Source organism: Schistocerca serialis, chromosome 3 (genome assembly GCF_023864345.2).
Source record: "Schistocerca serialis cubense isolate TAMUIC-IGC-003099 chromosome 3, iqSchSeri2.2, whole genome shotgun sequence".
NCBI classification, from domain to species: domain Eukaryota; kingdom Metazoa; phylum Arthropoda; class Insecta; order Orthoptera; family Acrididae; genus Schistocerca; species Schistocerca serialis.
The window spans coordinates 720,496,621-720,508,753 of record NC_064640.1 but is presented as its reverse complement, the minus strand read 5'-3'; the positions used below and the strand labels follow the sequence as shown (position 1 = coordinate 720,508,753).

At 40.1% G+C, this 12,133-nt stretch overlaps 1 protein-coding gene across 1 annotated transcript; it reads right to left on the bottom strand.

The window, feature by feature from the left end:
* Window positions 1-4,423: 4,423 nt before the first annotated feature.
* LOC126471146 (piggyBac transposable element-derived protein 4-like) lies at window positions 4,424-6,022 on the bottom strand. Its single transcript, XM_050099244.1, has 4 exons — window positions 5,663-6,022; window positions 5,161-5,278; window positions 4,978-5,083; window positions 4,424-4,832 (listed from the first exon to the last, which is right to left on the bottom strand). Exons 1-4 carry the CDS (start codon window positions 6,020-6,022, stop codon window positions 4,424-4,426), a joined length of 993 nt encoding a protein of 330 aa, XP_049955201.1.
* Window positions 6,023-12,133: the final 6,111 nt, after the last annotated feature.

The following is a 12,133-nucleotide window of genomic DNA, read 5'->3' as shown; positions in this document are numbered from 1 at the left end:
CACAAGGATTTAAAGTCACTTACTCTTGTACAAAATGGTGTCCATTTTTCAGGAACACACATTTTTCAGCAACTTGCCAGGAGCCATAGAAAGCTTAACAGATGAATTTCAGTTTAAGAGAAGCCTAAACGATTTATTGGTGGCCAACTTCTTGTACTCCACTGATGACTTATGGGACATGTAGAGGCTACTGAGTACATAAGATTTTGAATAAGAACCCATTATGAATAGGAACCCATGTCTGGAAACATATCGTATCCAATCTACAACAGTTTCAAATGCAGATGATTATCTCATCCACACCCACGTTAGGAATGTACTTGGGCGTGACCCAGTACAATTGTTTCAATCTATTTGAAACGAACACTGACTCGTTCCGTTATTACTTACGCATTTGTATTACAACTTACACCATATGGTTTACATTAGTCGACAACAAGAACCCAACATCTACGGCTCCAGCCGCATTGTAGCCATGCATTACAACAGCGGCTCTATGTCGCAACCACCAACGTTCTTACACACATTGTACCTCTGAAGCATGTTCTGATACACTCTCTCCATCCCACCTGGTGTCTCTTCAATGTCTTGTGCAGCGGCCAGAACTCGTGCCAGCAGATCTTCCTCTGTCTCTACAGGTGTCTCATAAATTAGGCTCTTCATTTGACTCCACAAGAAGTACTCCATAGGGGTTAAATCTGGTGATCGTGGTGGCCACGCGTTTGGACCACCACGGTCTACCCACCTTTCACCATATCGTCTTTTGAGATGTCTCCGGACAGCCAGTGAAAAGTGAGGTGGTGCTCCATCATGCTGAAACCATATTTCCTGGCGGACATTCCTGACGGACATTCAATGGCACAGCTTCCAAGAACGGGTCCATTACGTGTCATAAGAAGACTAAGTATGCAGGACCAGTGAGCTTGGATGGAAGGACGTATGGTCCAATCACATTACCGTCCAGAATACCTGCCCACACGTTAATTACAAACCTGTCTTGAAATATCTGAGCATGCATGGCATGTGGGTTTTCGTCCGCCCAGACATCGCTTTTTCGAGCATTCAGAACACAATCCCTTGTGAACCTACATTCATCTGTGAAGAGAACTCAACGTGGAAACACGGGCGCGTCCATGCAACGGTGCAGGAACCATGTGCAGAAGGCGACGTGTTGTGGAAAGTCTGCTGAACCCAAAGCGTGTACTCTTTGTAAGTGGTACGGATGTAATTGTTGCTCATGCAGGACGTCCAAGATGGTACTGTGACTAATAGCCATTGCACGCGCAATTGTCCGTGGCCTCGTTGACGGGCTATCTTCAATGCAACGCAGCACACCTTCTTCAAATTCGGGAGAGCGGCGTCACCGTGGAACACCACAGTCCTGCCTCCTCACGGGAAAGGTACCCGTTTCTCGTAGCCGTTGTGTAACATGGGCAAGCAGTTTATGCGATGCCGTGTGACACTGCGGAAACGTTCGTGATACAGCTGACTTGCAGCTCTTCCGTTACCTCCAGCTTCGCCTTACACAAGGAGCATGTCTGTGTATTCCGCAAACGTGTACTGCACCATGTTCCTCTATCAGTGACGCACAGGTATTGACTTGCTCTCACAGCAAAGCGCACATTAAGTGACATCTGGGGATCGTTTCACGTAGAACACGTCATCGTGTCTACTCTCTTGCATACCAGGACAGGGAACTTTGAAACGTTTCTCTTGCCCTAAGCAGACGTTGACGAGGTACACATCTGAATTGAAACTGTCGTATAACGGAAACGATACGATTCCGGACATGGGTTCCTATTCAAAATGATCTGTACTCACTACCTTCTACATGTCCTAGAAGTTTGTAACGGGAATTTCCGACCACCCTGTATATAAGTACAATCTAACTTCTGCACCATTTCAGTGCAGTAAAGTGTTCATTGTAAATAAGTATTGTAGTAGTTCTATAATACGTTTATTACCTTATAAATAAAAGAAACATTTTTTAAATTCAGTGCATTAATGCGACCTTAGTAAATGAGTGTTTGTAAAATGATTCTTTCATATAGTGTTCATTAAAAAAATATGACGATAATTCCACTTGGGACCTGTGAAGGTACCGCAGCTTATTTGTTTCAGCTGTAAATATTTGTCATGTGTTATTGTTTTTCTGAAATGTTCTACTTCGTGGAGCGCCTCCTCACTACAGATCAATTGGAATGAAAGTAAATCTGATCTAATCTTATTACATGCTTCTGCAGTCTAAATGTTTTTGATCAGTCTGACGAGGTACCTCAAAATATGAAAGCAAACAAAGTATGCAAGTTTCTTCTATTTATATCTCTTGCATCTGACATCATTCACATCGCAAATACAAACTTGTGAACTTGTGAAATGCTTCAGCAATTTTGTGGCACACCCCTTCCTAACTGAATGTATTATTGAGTTGTAACACCATACATTTAACACTGTCAACCGCTTCTACTTGCATGTCTTCATACATTATACACATGTTGGGAACAAATATTTTACAGGTTCTTATCTGCACATAGTGGGCCTTTTAAAAGTTTAATGACAGCGAAAATTTGATTAGTAGCCATTTCTAAACCTGTACTTGACTTACTATTTATTGCATTGTTTGTGTCATGTGCCAACAAATAAACTTAGCATCTGGCAGTTTAACAGACAAAAGGTCGTTACTGTAGACAGGAATAAACAACAGATTCAAGATGGTACCTTGAGGAGCATCACATGTAATTTCTTTCCAATCAGATGAAGACAATGTGCTTACTCTGCATGTATTTGCAATGACAGTCTTTGTTTCTTGTTAGTTAGGTCAGTCTCGAACCATTTTGCAGAACTGCCAGTGACATCACAATATTATAATTCTCTTGAGAGAAAGCTGTGATTCATAGTCAAAGGCGTTTGACAGCTCACAGAAAATGCCAGTAGCATCTAATTTGTTATCTTATGAATTAGTCCCACAGTAATTGTAAATACTCTTCTCTATATCAGTAAGCATAAGGAACCCAAACTGCGACTTGGATATGTTGTTTGCAGTTGGATGCTTAAGAAGATTCTTAGACACAACCTTTTCAAACATTTTTGGAGAAGCCAGCAAAAGTAAAAATGACCATAATTTGACAGTATCTCTTTAATCCCCATCTTGTAAAGAGGCTTAACTTAAATATATTTTAGCCAGTCTGAAAATGTTTCACTGATAAGAGATCGATTACACAAGTAACTTGAGACACATCTCAACTCACATGAACACTCTTTTAATAACTTCACTAGAATACTTTAAGCATTTTGTAATGGATGCTACTTTTTACGGACAAGTGAGTGTCGTTTCCATTTTACTGAAGTTATTTGCAGGGAGTGGTCTCAGATGGTCAATTGCACTGTTATCTAAACCTGATAACCTCAACCTGTCAGTAACAGAAACAAAGTACTGTACCTATTTAAGAAGTTTGCAACACTACATGCATTTGTTACTAACGTCTCATTTATTTAATTTGAAGTGTTACTGGAATTTTCAAAATGCAGAACCTGTATGTATCACAGCATCAGCAACAAGTTTAAATAACGCACGGCTTTATCTCAATAGAAAGTCAGACTGCTACTTACTTTGCAGATGACAGCAGAAACTATTTTCTTTCACTGTTATCTGAAAGGTAAACAGTAGCCTGTCTTCCTAACCACAGTTAATGTAACATAGCTGTTACTGCAGTCTTTTTAAATCTGGTCATCTTGCTAGACAGTAGTGTATCCTATTTTATCATTATTTAGAGGATACCAGATGCAAAGCAGTAGTAAAACAAGTGTTTTCTGGAGACCGTCTCTTAATCAAAATTGAGTCGCACAATAAATACCTTACACTTCACACCATTTGAACATCTGAATCAAATCTACAGTGACTTTGCATTATGTGGTGCAAATCGTAGAGGTACCATGATACTGGAAGGCTGCAGAACAAATTTTTATATGCTCTCACAGTAAGAATGCTTTATGAAAAGCTTCATAGTGTTCTGTCATTTGTTAATTGTTAGTAAAATTTTCAAAAACTGAACAGTCACAGCCATATGAGAAGAAAGTCTACATGAACTGGATTCATATACAAAATGAAATATTTCATTCAGCTGTGAAGTGTGCATATTTAACACTTTCAACACTGCCCTCTTTACACCCGGCACTTGGCTGTGAACTGGCATATTTAATGGATGTTTGAAATTAAATTACAAATAACAGAAAAATGATAGGAATATTGTTATTGCATCGTTTAAAAGGAAAAAGTAAGAGCTTTACATGAATGTGAGTGTATTTTACAATATAAAATACAAATGGGTGTTATAATTAAAAAAAGAAAACATAAAAATGTCGTGCATAAAAAAGTTTTACATGATCTCTCTCTTGAGTAATGCCATTATTACTGTATCTAAATTTAAAACAAAATATCACTGGGCTGTCTAACTGCAGGTACCTGTAAACTAGAGTATTTTAATAGTTCAGATGTAGTTAGCCTTTGTGTGAAAATCCTGGAAAAACTGTGGGAGCAAAGGCCAATGCCACAGGCCTTGCACCACCATCTGTTATCCTTCCTGATGCGCTTACCCGTCTCTTTCTTACCCCTGTCTGAACATAATTTGCAATTCCTAGTAGTATTCACCTTGTTTGCAGTGGGTGGGACCTTCTCCGGAAAGTGCCTTGGAAATGTCCTCTCAATTTGTGAGGATGAAGCGGCTTGTTGGTGAAAAATATTTCCGCCCTTCTCAGCTAATTTCTTCCCCACTCTGTGAATAAAGTCTACTAGGGATACATTCTTCCTAGTGTTCTCTTTACATAAAATAAAACTGTTGACAGTTGACATGATAAACAAGTGGAAAAACAGCTTTTACCACCACTTTAAAGTTATCGGGCAAACGGATAATAGCTGGAGAACTGATCTGCTCTGTCAACCCAGCTTTATTCTTATTGTAATCAATAATAACGTCTTACTTTACAATTTCTGCTATTCCACCTTTGGCCCTCACTTGAATACTAGTGCTGGTAGACTTATGCTTTGTGGAAAGATAAACAACATCTCTTTCTGACTTCCACTTCACTGCCAAGAGATGGAATTTCGTTTGAAAAACTAACTTCTTTTTTTTAGTTTTAGTGTTCTGAATATTCGTCGCAAACCTTTCCTGTTTTTCATTACAGTTCCCACTCCAAGAGCTTTATTTTCCCACAACATGTCCAAAAGAGATGGACAAGTGTAGTACCTATCCATATAAATGCAATGTCCTTTGCCAAAGTACTGTGAACACAACCTTTTTACAAGTCCCTGGATACTATTGTCTCTCATGCCCGGGTTCCCGGGTTCGATTCCCGGCGGGGTCAGGGATTTTCACTGCCTCGTGATGACTGGGTGTTGTGTGCTGTCCATAGGTTAGTTAGGTTTAAGTAGTTCTAAGTTCTAGGGGACTGATGACCATAGATGTTAAGTCCCATAGTACTCAGAGCCATTTGAACCATTTTTGAATACTATTGTCAACACTGCCTGCAGAACCTGTACATGCATCACAGTTTAGCATATAACCGGTTGATGAATCGCAGAGAGCATACAATTTTATTCCATATTTGTTGGGTTTGTTTTTCATGTATGCTCTGAAGATTTTTCTACCACGAAAGGGACACTTACCTCATCTATTGTCAGATTCATGCCTGGACGAAAACTAATTTTGCTTTTACTCACAAAGAAATCAAACAAAGGCCTCACTTTGTGAAGTGGGTCGTGCTTTTCTTCGCCTCTGCTAGTGAACGTAGCATTGTCATTCAAGTGTAACATCGACAATGTAGCGCAAAATCGATCGCGACTCAACAATTTACTCGCAAATCCTGTCTGCGGAAACGGGTCTGTTGACCAATAATCACTAATTTTCGGCCATTTGGCGACGCACATATGTAAAATAATACTGAGAGACCAGTAAATCTCTTGCAATTTTACTGCAGACCACTTATGCCAAACAGAGTTTATTTTCGGGCTACCTTTGCGTTTCATTGTCGTAATAACGTTTCCAGCGTACAGATTCGTTTCACTTTTGATGAGCCGAATAAGGTCGTCATCAAAGAAATAACTAAAATATCGAATCTCCTCAGCGGCATCTTAAAAATGCGATGCTACGCCGACTACTTCCTGGAGATCCCGCAGTGCTGGCTGAACGTCTAGTTCCGACCAATCTTGCTCTTTGTGCTCAGTGAGCCACACACGACCAGGTACCGTAGATGGTGACTGATGGTCTGTACCATTGTCTGCATAGAAAGAAAATAATACTAAGATTGGTACTAAAAGATACTAAATGCAAGTGAAATAATGAACACTACTCACAATACAAAATGCGGCAATGCGCTCTTCACTTTATGAACAACTGACACATATACTTACCTGAATCATCACTTGTACTTTCGTCTGGAGGGTACGAATCCTCGTTGTCAGAATCGTCAATTTCACATCCTGCATCCCCATAAAGAATATCTAAGATCTCTGCCTCCGTCAAATCACTCTGCGATATTTTCACGATCGTAAACCCCTGTGAATGAACTGCAGGTAACTTCGTCTTTGCAGTGCTCACAGCCGCTCCCAGGATGAGATGGCCGATAAGTGCTTGCCTCTTGCGGAAGAAGAATGAAATACCTCCACATTAGTTGACGAAACTGCTTCGGAGACGCGCTAAACGCGCTTACAGAGCCAAATAAGGGCTCGCCCGTACGGTATACGGGCGCTGTCGCCAACGTCAGGGCGGCCGCGCCCGTATGGCGTACGGGCACCGTGCTGTAAGTGTTAAATTGCCAGGAAAGTGGAAATAATGTGAAAGGTTTAAGATAACACACTTTGTAACACAGCTTGTCATTTACTCTTCTTTCTTCCTGCTGAGAAAGCTGTGAACTCCGTAGCAAACTGCCTTTTAGCTTGTGAAGTCACGTCATTTACCCATTCTTCTTAAATCGATATACAGTTTTTGTGTGAGGACACCGCATTTCATTATTCAAGCACAACACACAAGTATTCCTACTAATTTGACTGTGGTAGAATGAACACAGGAAGAAGTTTTTTAAAGAATTTTGTGTTGCCATTGCAGGTTTCTTGCATGATCCTTTAAAGCCGTTTTTGCATCATCAAGATTCATTTCTATGACCATAGAAACCATTACTAATAAACAAGATTAGAAGCTGTCCTGTAAGGTATGTAGCCAAGCAACCACCACTTAAATGTATAACAAAGGCTGCTTTTTCTGAAAAGTTGTTTCATAATTAACTAAGATGAGTGCAAAAGGCATTCACTTCCCGTGAGGCATAATGTAGAAAACATATCTATTTTTTAACGCAAGTAACGGCTGAGCTGCGTAACCGACAACAAATGCTGTTTCTAGTAAGCAATGGCAATGTTTAGCTTCTCTCTAACGTTATACACGATGGTTTATGGAATGTGTTACGGAAATAAGGCATTTATTGTTAAGGTGTAAACGTGACGCACAGCTTTTATGCCACCTATTTGGTCCTCGACGGAATAGGCAGATCAATCACAGCGTGGTCAAGAAACAGGTAAATTCCGATAAGGTGGCAATGCGTACGATTTATTTACTTGTACGTAATTTATAAATATATTTCCCGTTCTCCGCTACAGTGTACATGCGATAACAGCCACATCTCTTTCACATTACGGTCATATATCAACGGATCACACCCGTTTCAACATCATTCAGCAGACACGTACCGATGTGTTAAGAAACATTGCAGTGTGGTTCGAAAAATTTCACCTAACTCGATTCGACCACGGATCTCAATCAGTCGACAAGTGTGCAACGCGTTTGCGTATACGTCATTTTGACGTAACTTCCGAGTGGTTCTAACCACAATGATGTGTGTGTTAGGCTTCCCGTCCCGATCGCGCACCAAGTGACTTCCATGTGTTTCCTGCTTCGAAGAAGACTCTCGGCGGAAAGCGCTTTGGCAGCAATGCTGACGTCAAACAAGCCGTTCAACGTATGCAACGCCCTGATTTTTCCCTGGAAGGGTTTTTGAAGCTTATAAAGCGGTATGACAAATGTTTCAATGTATTGGAAATTATGTAGAAAGGCCGGCCCAAGTGGCCGTGCGGTTAAAGGCGCTGCAGTCTGGAACCACAAGACCGCTACGGTCGCAGGTTCGAATCCTACCTCGGGCATGGATGTGTGTGATGTCCTTAGGTTAGTTAGGTTTAACTAGTTCTAAGTTCTAGGGGACTAATGACCTCAGCAGTTGAGTCCCATAGTGCTCCGAGCCATTTGAACCATTATGTAGAAAAATAAAGATATGTCGTATTTTTAATGTCTCACTCGCTTTTTTTTTCCTTTCACACACAACTCTGACCACAGTCGACAGAGGAAGCTTATTTTCCAACTCCCCGTCGTATTTATAGTTGATGATGACTTCAATCTACCTCGATATGCTGGAAAAATTATACTTTTAAGGCTGGCGGCAGCCATAAAACGTCATCCGGAATTGTACTGAATGCTTTCTCAGAAAATTATTTTGAACAATTAGTTCATGAGCCCACTCCAAGCGTAAATGGTTGCGAAAGCATACTTGACCTCTTAGCTACAAATAATCCTGGACAAATAGGGAGTATCGTGACGAATACAGGGATTAGCGACCACAACGCAGTTGCTGCTAGGCTGAATATCGTAACATCTACAGCCATCAAATACAAACGCAAGGTATATCTATTTTGAAAAAAGCTGATAAAAATGATCTTAACGCCTTTTTAAGAGACAGTCTTCACTCCTTCCGATCTGATTATGTAAGCGTAGAGCACATGTGGAATGATTTCAGAGAGATAATATCGATGACAGTTGAGAGATATATACCACATAAATTAATAAGTGATGCTCCTGATCCCTCATGGTGCACAAAATGGGTCAAATGGCTGCTGCAGAAACAACGGAAAAAGCACGCCAAATTTAATAGAACGCAAAATCCCAAAAATTGGCAAAGTTTTGCAGAAGTTCGAAATGTAGCGTGTACTTCAATGCGCGATGCTTTTAATAATTTCCACAACGAAATTCTGTCTCGGAATCTGGCAGAAAACCCAAAGAGACTCTGGCACACCAGTGCCAACACGCAATCAATACCTTCACTGCGCGATAACAACGGTGAAGTCCCAGATGACAGTGCCACCAAAGCAGAGTTACTAAATTCAGTTTTCTGAAATTCCTTCACCAAAGAAGACGAAGTAAATATTCATGAATTCCAATCAAGAATAACTGCCAATATGAGAAATATAGAAGTAGATATCCTCGGTGTAGCAAAGCAGCTTTAATCACTTAGTAAAGTCAAGGCGTCCGATCCAGATTGTATACCAGCCAGGTTCCTTAGAGAGTATGCTGATACAATAGCTCCATATTTAGCGTTTATATACAACCCTCTCACTCACAGAAATATCTGTACCTAAAGACTGGAAAATTGCTCAAGTCATACCAATACCTAAAAAGGGAAGCAGAAGTAACCCGCTGAATTACAAGCCCGTAATACTAACGTCGATTTGCAGCAGGGATTTGGAACATATACTGTGTTCGAACAACATGAAGTAGGCCTATGTCGAAGAAAACACTTTATTGTCACATAGTTAACACGGATTCAAAAAATATCGTTCTTGTGAAAGACAGCTAGCTTTTTATACTCATGAAGTAATGAGTGCTATCGACAGGGGATGTCAAATTTATTCCACATTATCAGATTTCCAGAAGGCTTTCGACACCGTCACTCACCAGCGTCTTCTAACCAAACTGCGTGTCTATGGAATATCGCCTCAGTTGTGCGACTGGATTCATGATTTCCGGTCAGAAAGGTCACAGTTCGTAGTAACAGACAGAAAGTCATTCAGTAAAACGCCCAAGTAATATCCGGCGTTCCCGAAGGAAGTGTTACAGGCCCTCTATTGTTCCTGGTCTATATTAACGACATAGGGGACTAACTGAGTAGCCGTCTTAGATTATTTGCAGATGATGCTGTCATTTATCGTCTTTTAAAGTCATCAGATGACCAAACCGAATTGCAAAATGATTTAAATAAGATATCTGTATGGTTTGAAAAGTGGCAATTGACCCTGAATAAAGAAAAGTGTGAACTTATTCACATGAGAACTAACAGTGATCGGTTTAATTTCGATTACGAGACAAGTCACACAATTCTGAAGGCTGTAAATTCAATTAAATACTCAAGGATTACAATTACAAATAACCTAAATTGGAACGATGATATAGATAATGTTGTGGGTAGAACAAACCAAAGTCTGCGATTTATTGACAGACCACTTAGAAGGTGCAACAGGTCTACTCAAGAGACTCCTTATACCATGCTTGTCCTCCCTATTCTAGAGTATTGCTGTGTGGTGTGAGATCGGCATCAGATGCGACTGAAGGATAACATCGAACGAAAAAGTTCAAAGAAGGGGAGCTAGTTTCGCATTATCGCGAAATAAGGGAGATAATACCACAGACATTATTCCTGAATTAGAGTGGCAATCATTAAAACAAAGGCGTTTTTCGTTGCGACGGCAACTTCTAATGAAATTTCAGTCACTAGTTCTCTCCTCAGATAGCGAAAACACTCTGTTGGCACCCACCTACGTAGGGATAAATTATCATCACGGTGCAATAAAAGAAATCAGGCCTCGCAAAGAAAAATTTAAGTGCTCGGTTTTCCTGCGCGTCGTTCGAGAGTGTAACGTTAGAGAGACAGCTTGAAGGTGGTTCACTGAACCCTATGCCAAGCCCTTTATTGTGAATAGCAGAGTAATCACGTAGATGTAGATGTACATGACCCACCAAAATGGTTCAAATGGCTTATAACACTCCCCGTCTGCTAACTACTGTACCATAACCTCAATGCCAGAAGCAGGTTGTAACATAAAACAATTTTGTAAAAGTAACTATGGCACAAAGCAACAGAGCAGTGTTACCCTCTGAGAGGAATTTTGTTAAGTTGACTGTATTGTTCCTAATGGAAGTGGCTTATCGGAAATAAAAGTCAGAATTACGTTAATATTGGAATAGTGACAAACAAAATTTTGCCTAGCTATACTGTTTATAGAATAAGGGAAACGGTCGCCAGCCTAATTAGGCAAGAGAAAGATTAAAATTCTCGTTTATGAAAGTAGGTATAAGTAACTATAATGGACAACACAACAGACACAACCTAGACTTAGCAACACGCGAGTGCAATGAACTCTAACACACATATGTTTTAAGATTGAAGCTAACAGTTAGAGCAGCAGGAACTATTTTCAAAATTATAACAGGTACAGAAAAACACTATCACTTTCAGGGATTGCACAAACTGAGTGGTCTTTATACTGTTAATATGCACACAAGAGAGACAAACACTTGGCATACATGAGAATGTAACGTTTCACAACTGCAGCTTTCTCACTTTTACTACAACGAAACACAATGTTGACAAAATTGCAAGGAACTGACTCTCCTTTTTAGAATTTACTACAGACAACAACGTGATCATTTACTTTATAAGACTCAGCCTAAAGTTTGAAGTTGGTAACAGCACTTTAAATAACAGTTTCAATAGGAAAATTATTATTGGACAAATAACATTTGCTTTAACTCACTCTGTTACCACATTAGCTTTAACTATCTTTCTAATAAGTTCAAGAGACATTATTTAACAAAGCTCTAGGCTTCAACGTACTTTCAGTAAGGACACTCGGTAATCACTTTACTTCAAACGGAGAGGACCCTGAGAGGTGTTATGATGAGGAGTAAAATCAAGGTAGATAAATAAATTCCGATATGAATTACCTTATATTTCAGCACACTAACACATCCATTAGGCTGATCCTTCACTGTACATCAATATAGTATTACGTTACAGTGATTGCGCAATGTGGTGGCAACTGCATGTTGGTAGGTGGAATTACAGGTAGAATTGCCGGACTTTATCGCATCTTCATGGCGATGATTCATACAAATTCCAGTATAGATCCAGCTATTTATCCACCCATCCGAGGCATTGGAAAGAAGCAGTAAAAGCCTCTCTCTGAATCAGCATGATATGCACCTTTACATTGACAGTGCACAGACTGGTAGCTCCTTTCCGACTGGTGGCTCGTCTCCGACTG

Coding starts and splice junctions, on each gene's coding strand:
- LOC126471146 (XM_050099244.1), bottom strand. CDS start 6,022: ATGAAACGCAAAGGTAGCCCGAAAATAAACTCTGTTTGGCATAAGTGG. Junction 5,279..5,662: donor TGAATCTGACAATAGATGAG/GTAAGTGTCCCT, acceptor TTGTGTTCACAG/TACTTTGGCAAAGGACATTG. Junction 4,833..4,977: donor GGAATAGCAGAAATTGTAAA/GTAAGACGTTAT, acceptor AACTGTCAACAG/TTTTATTTTATGTAAAGAGA.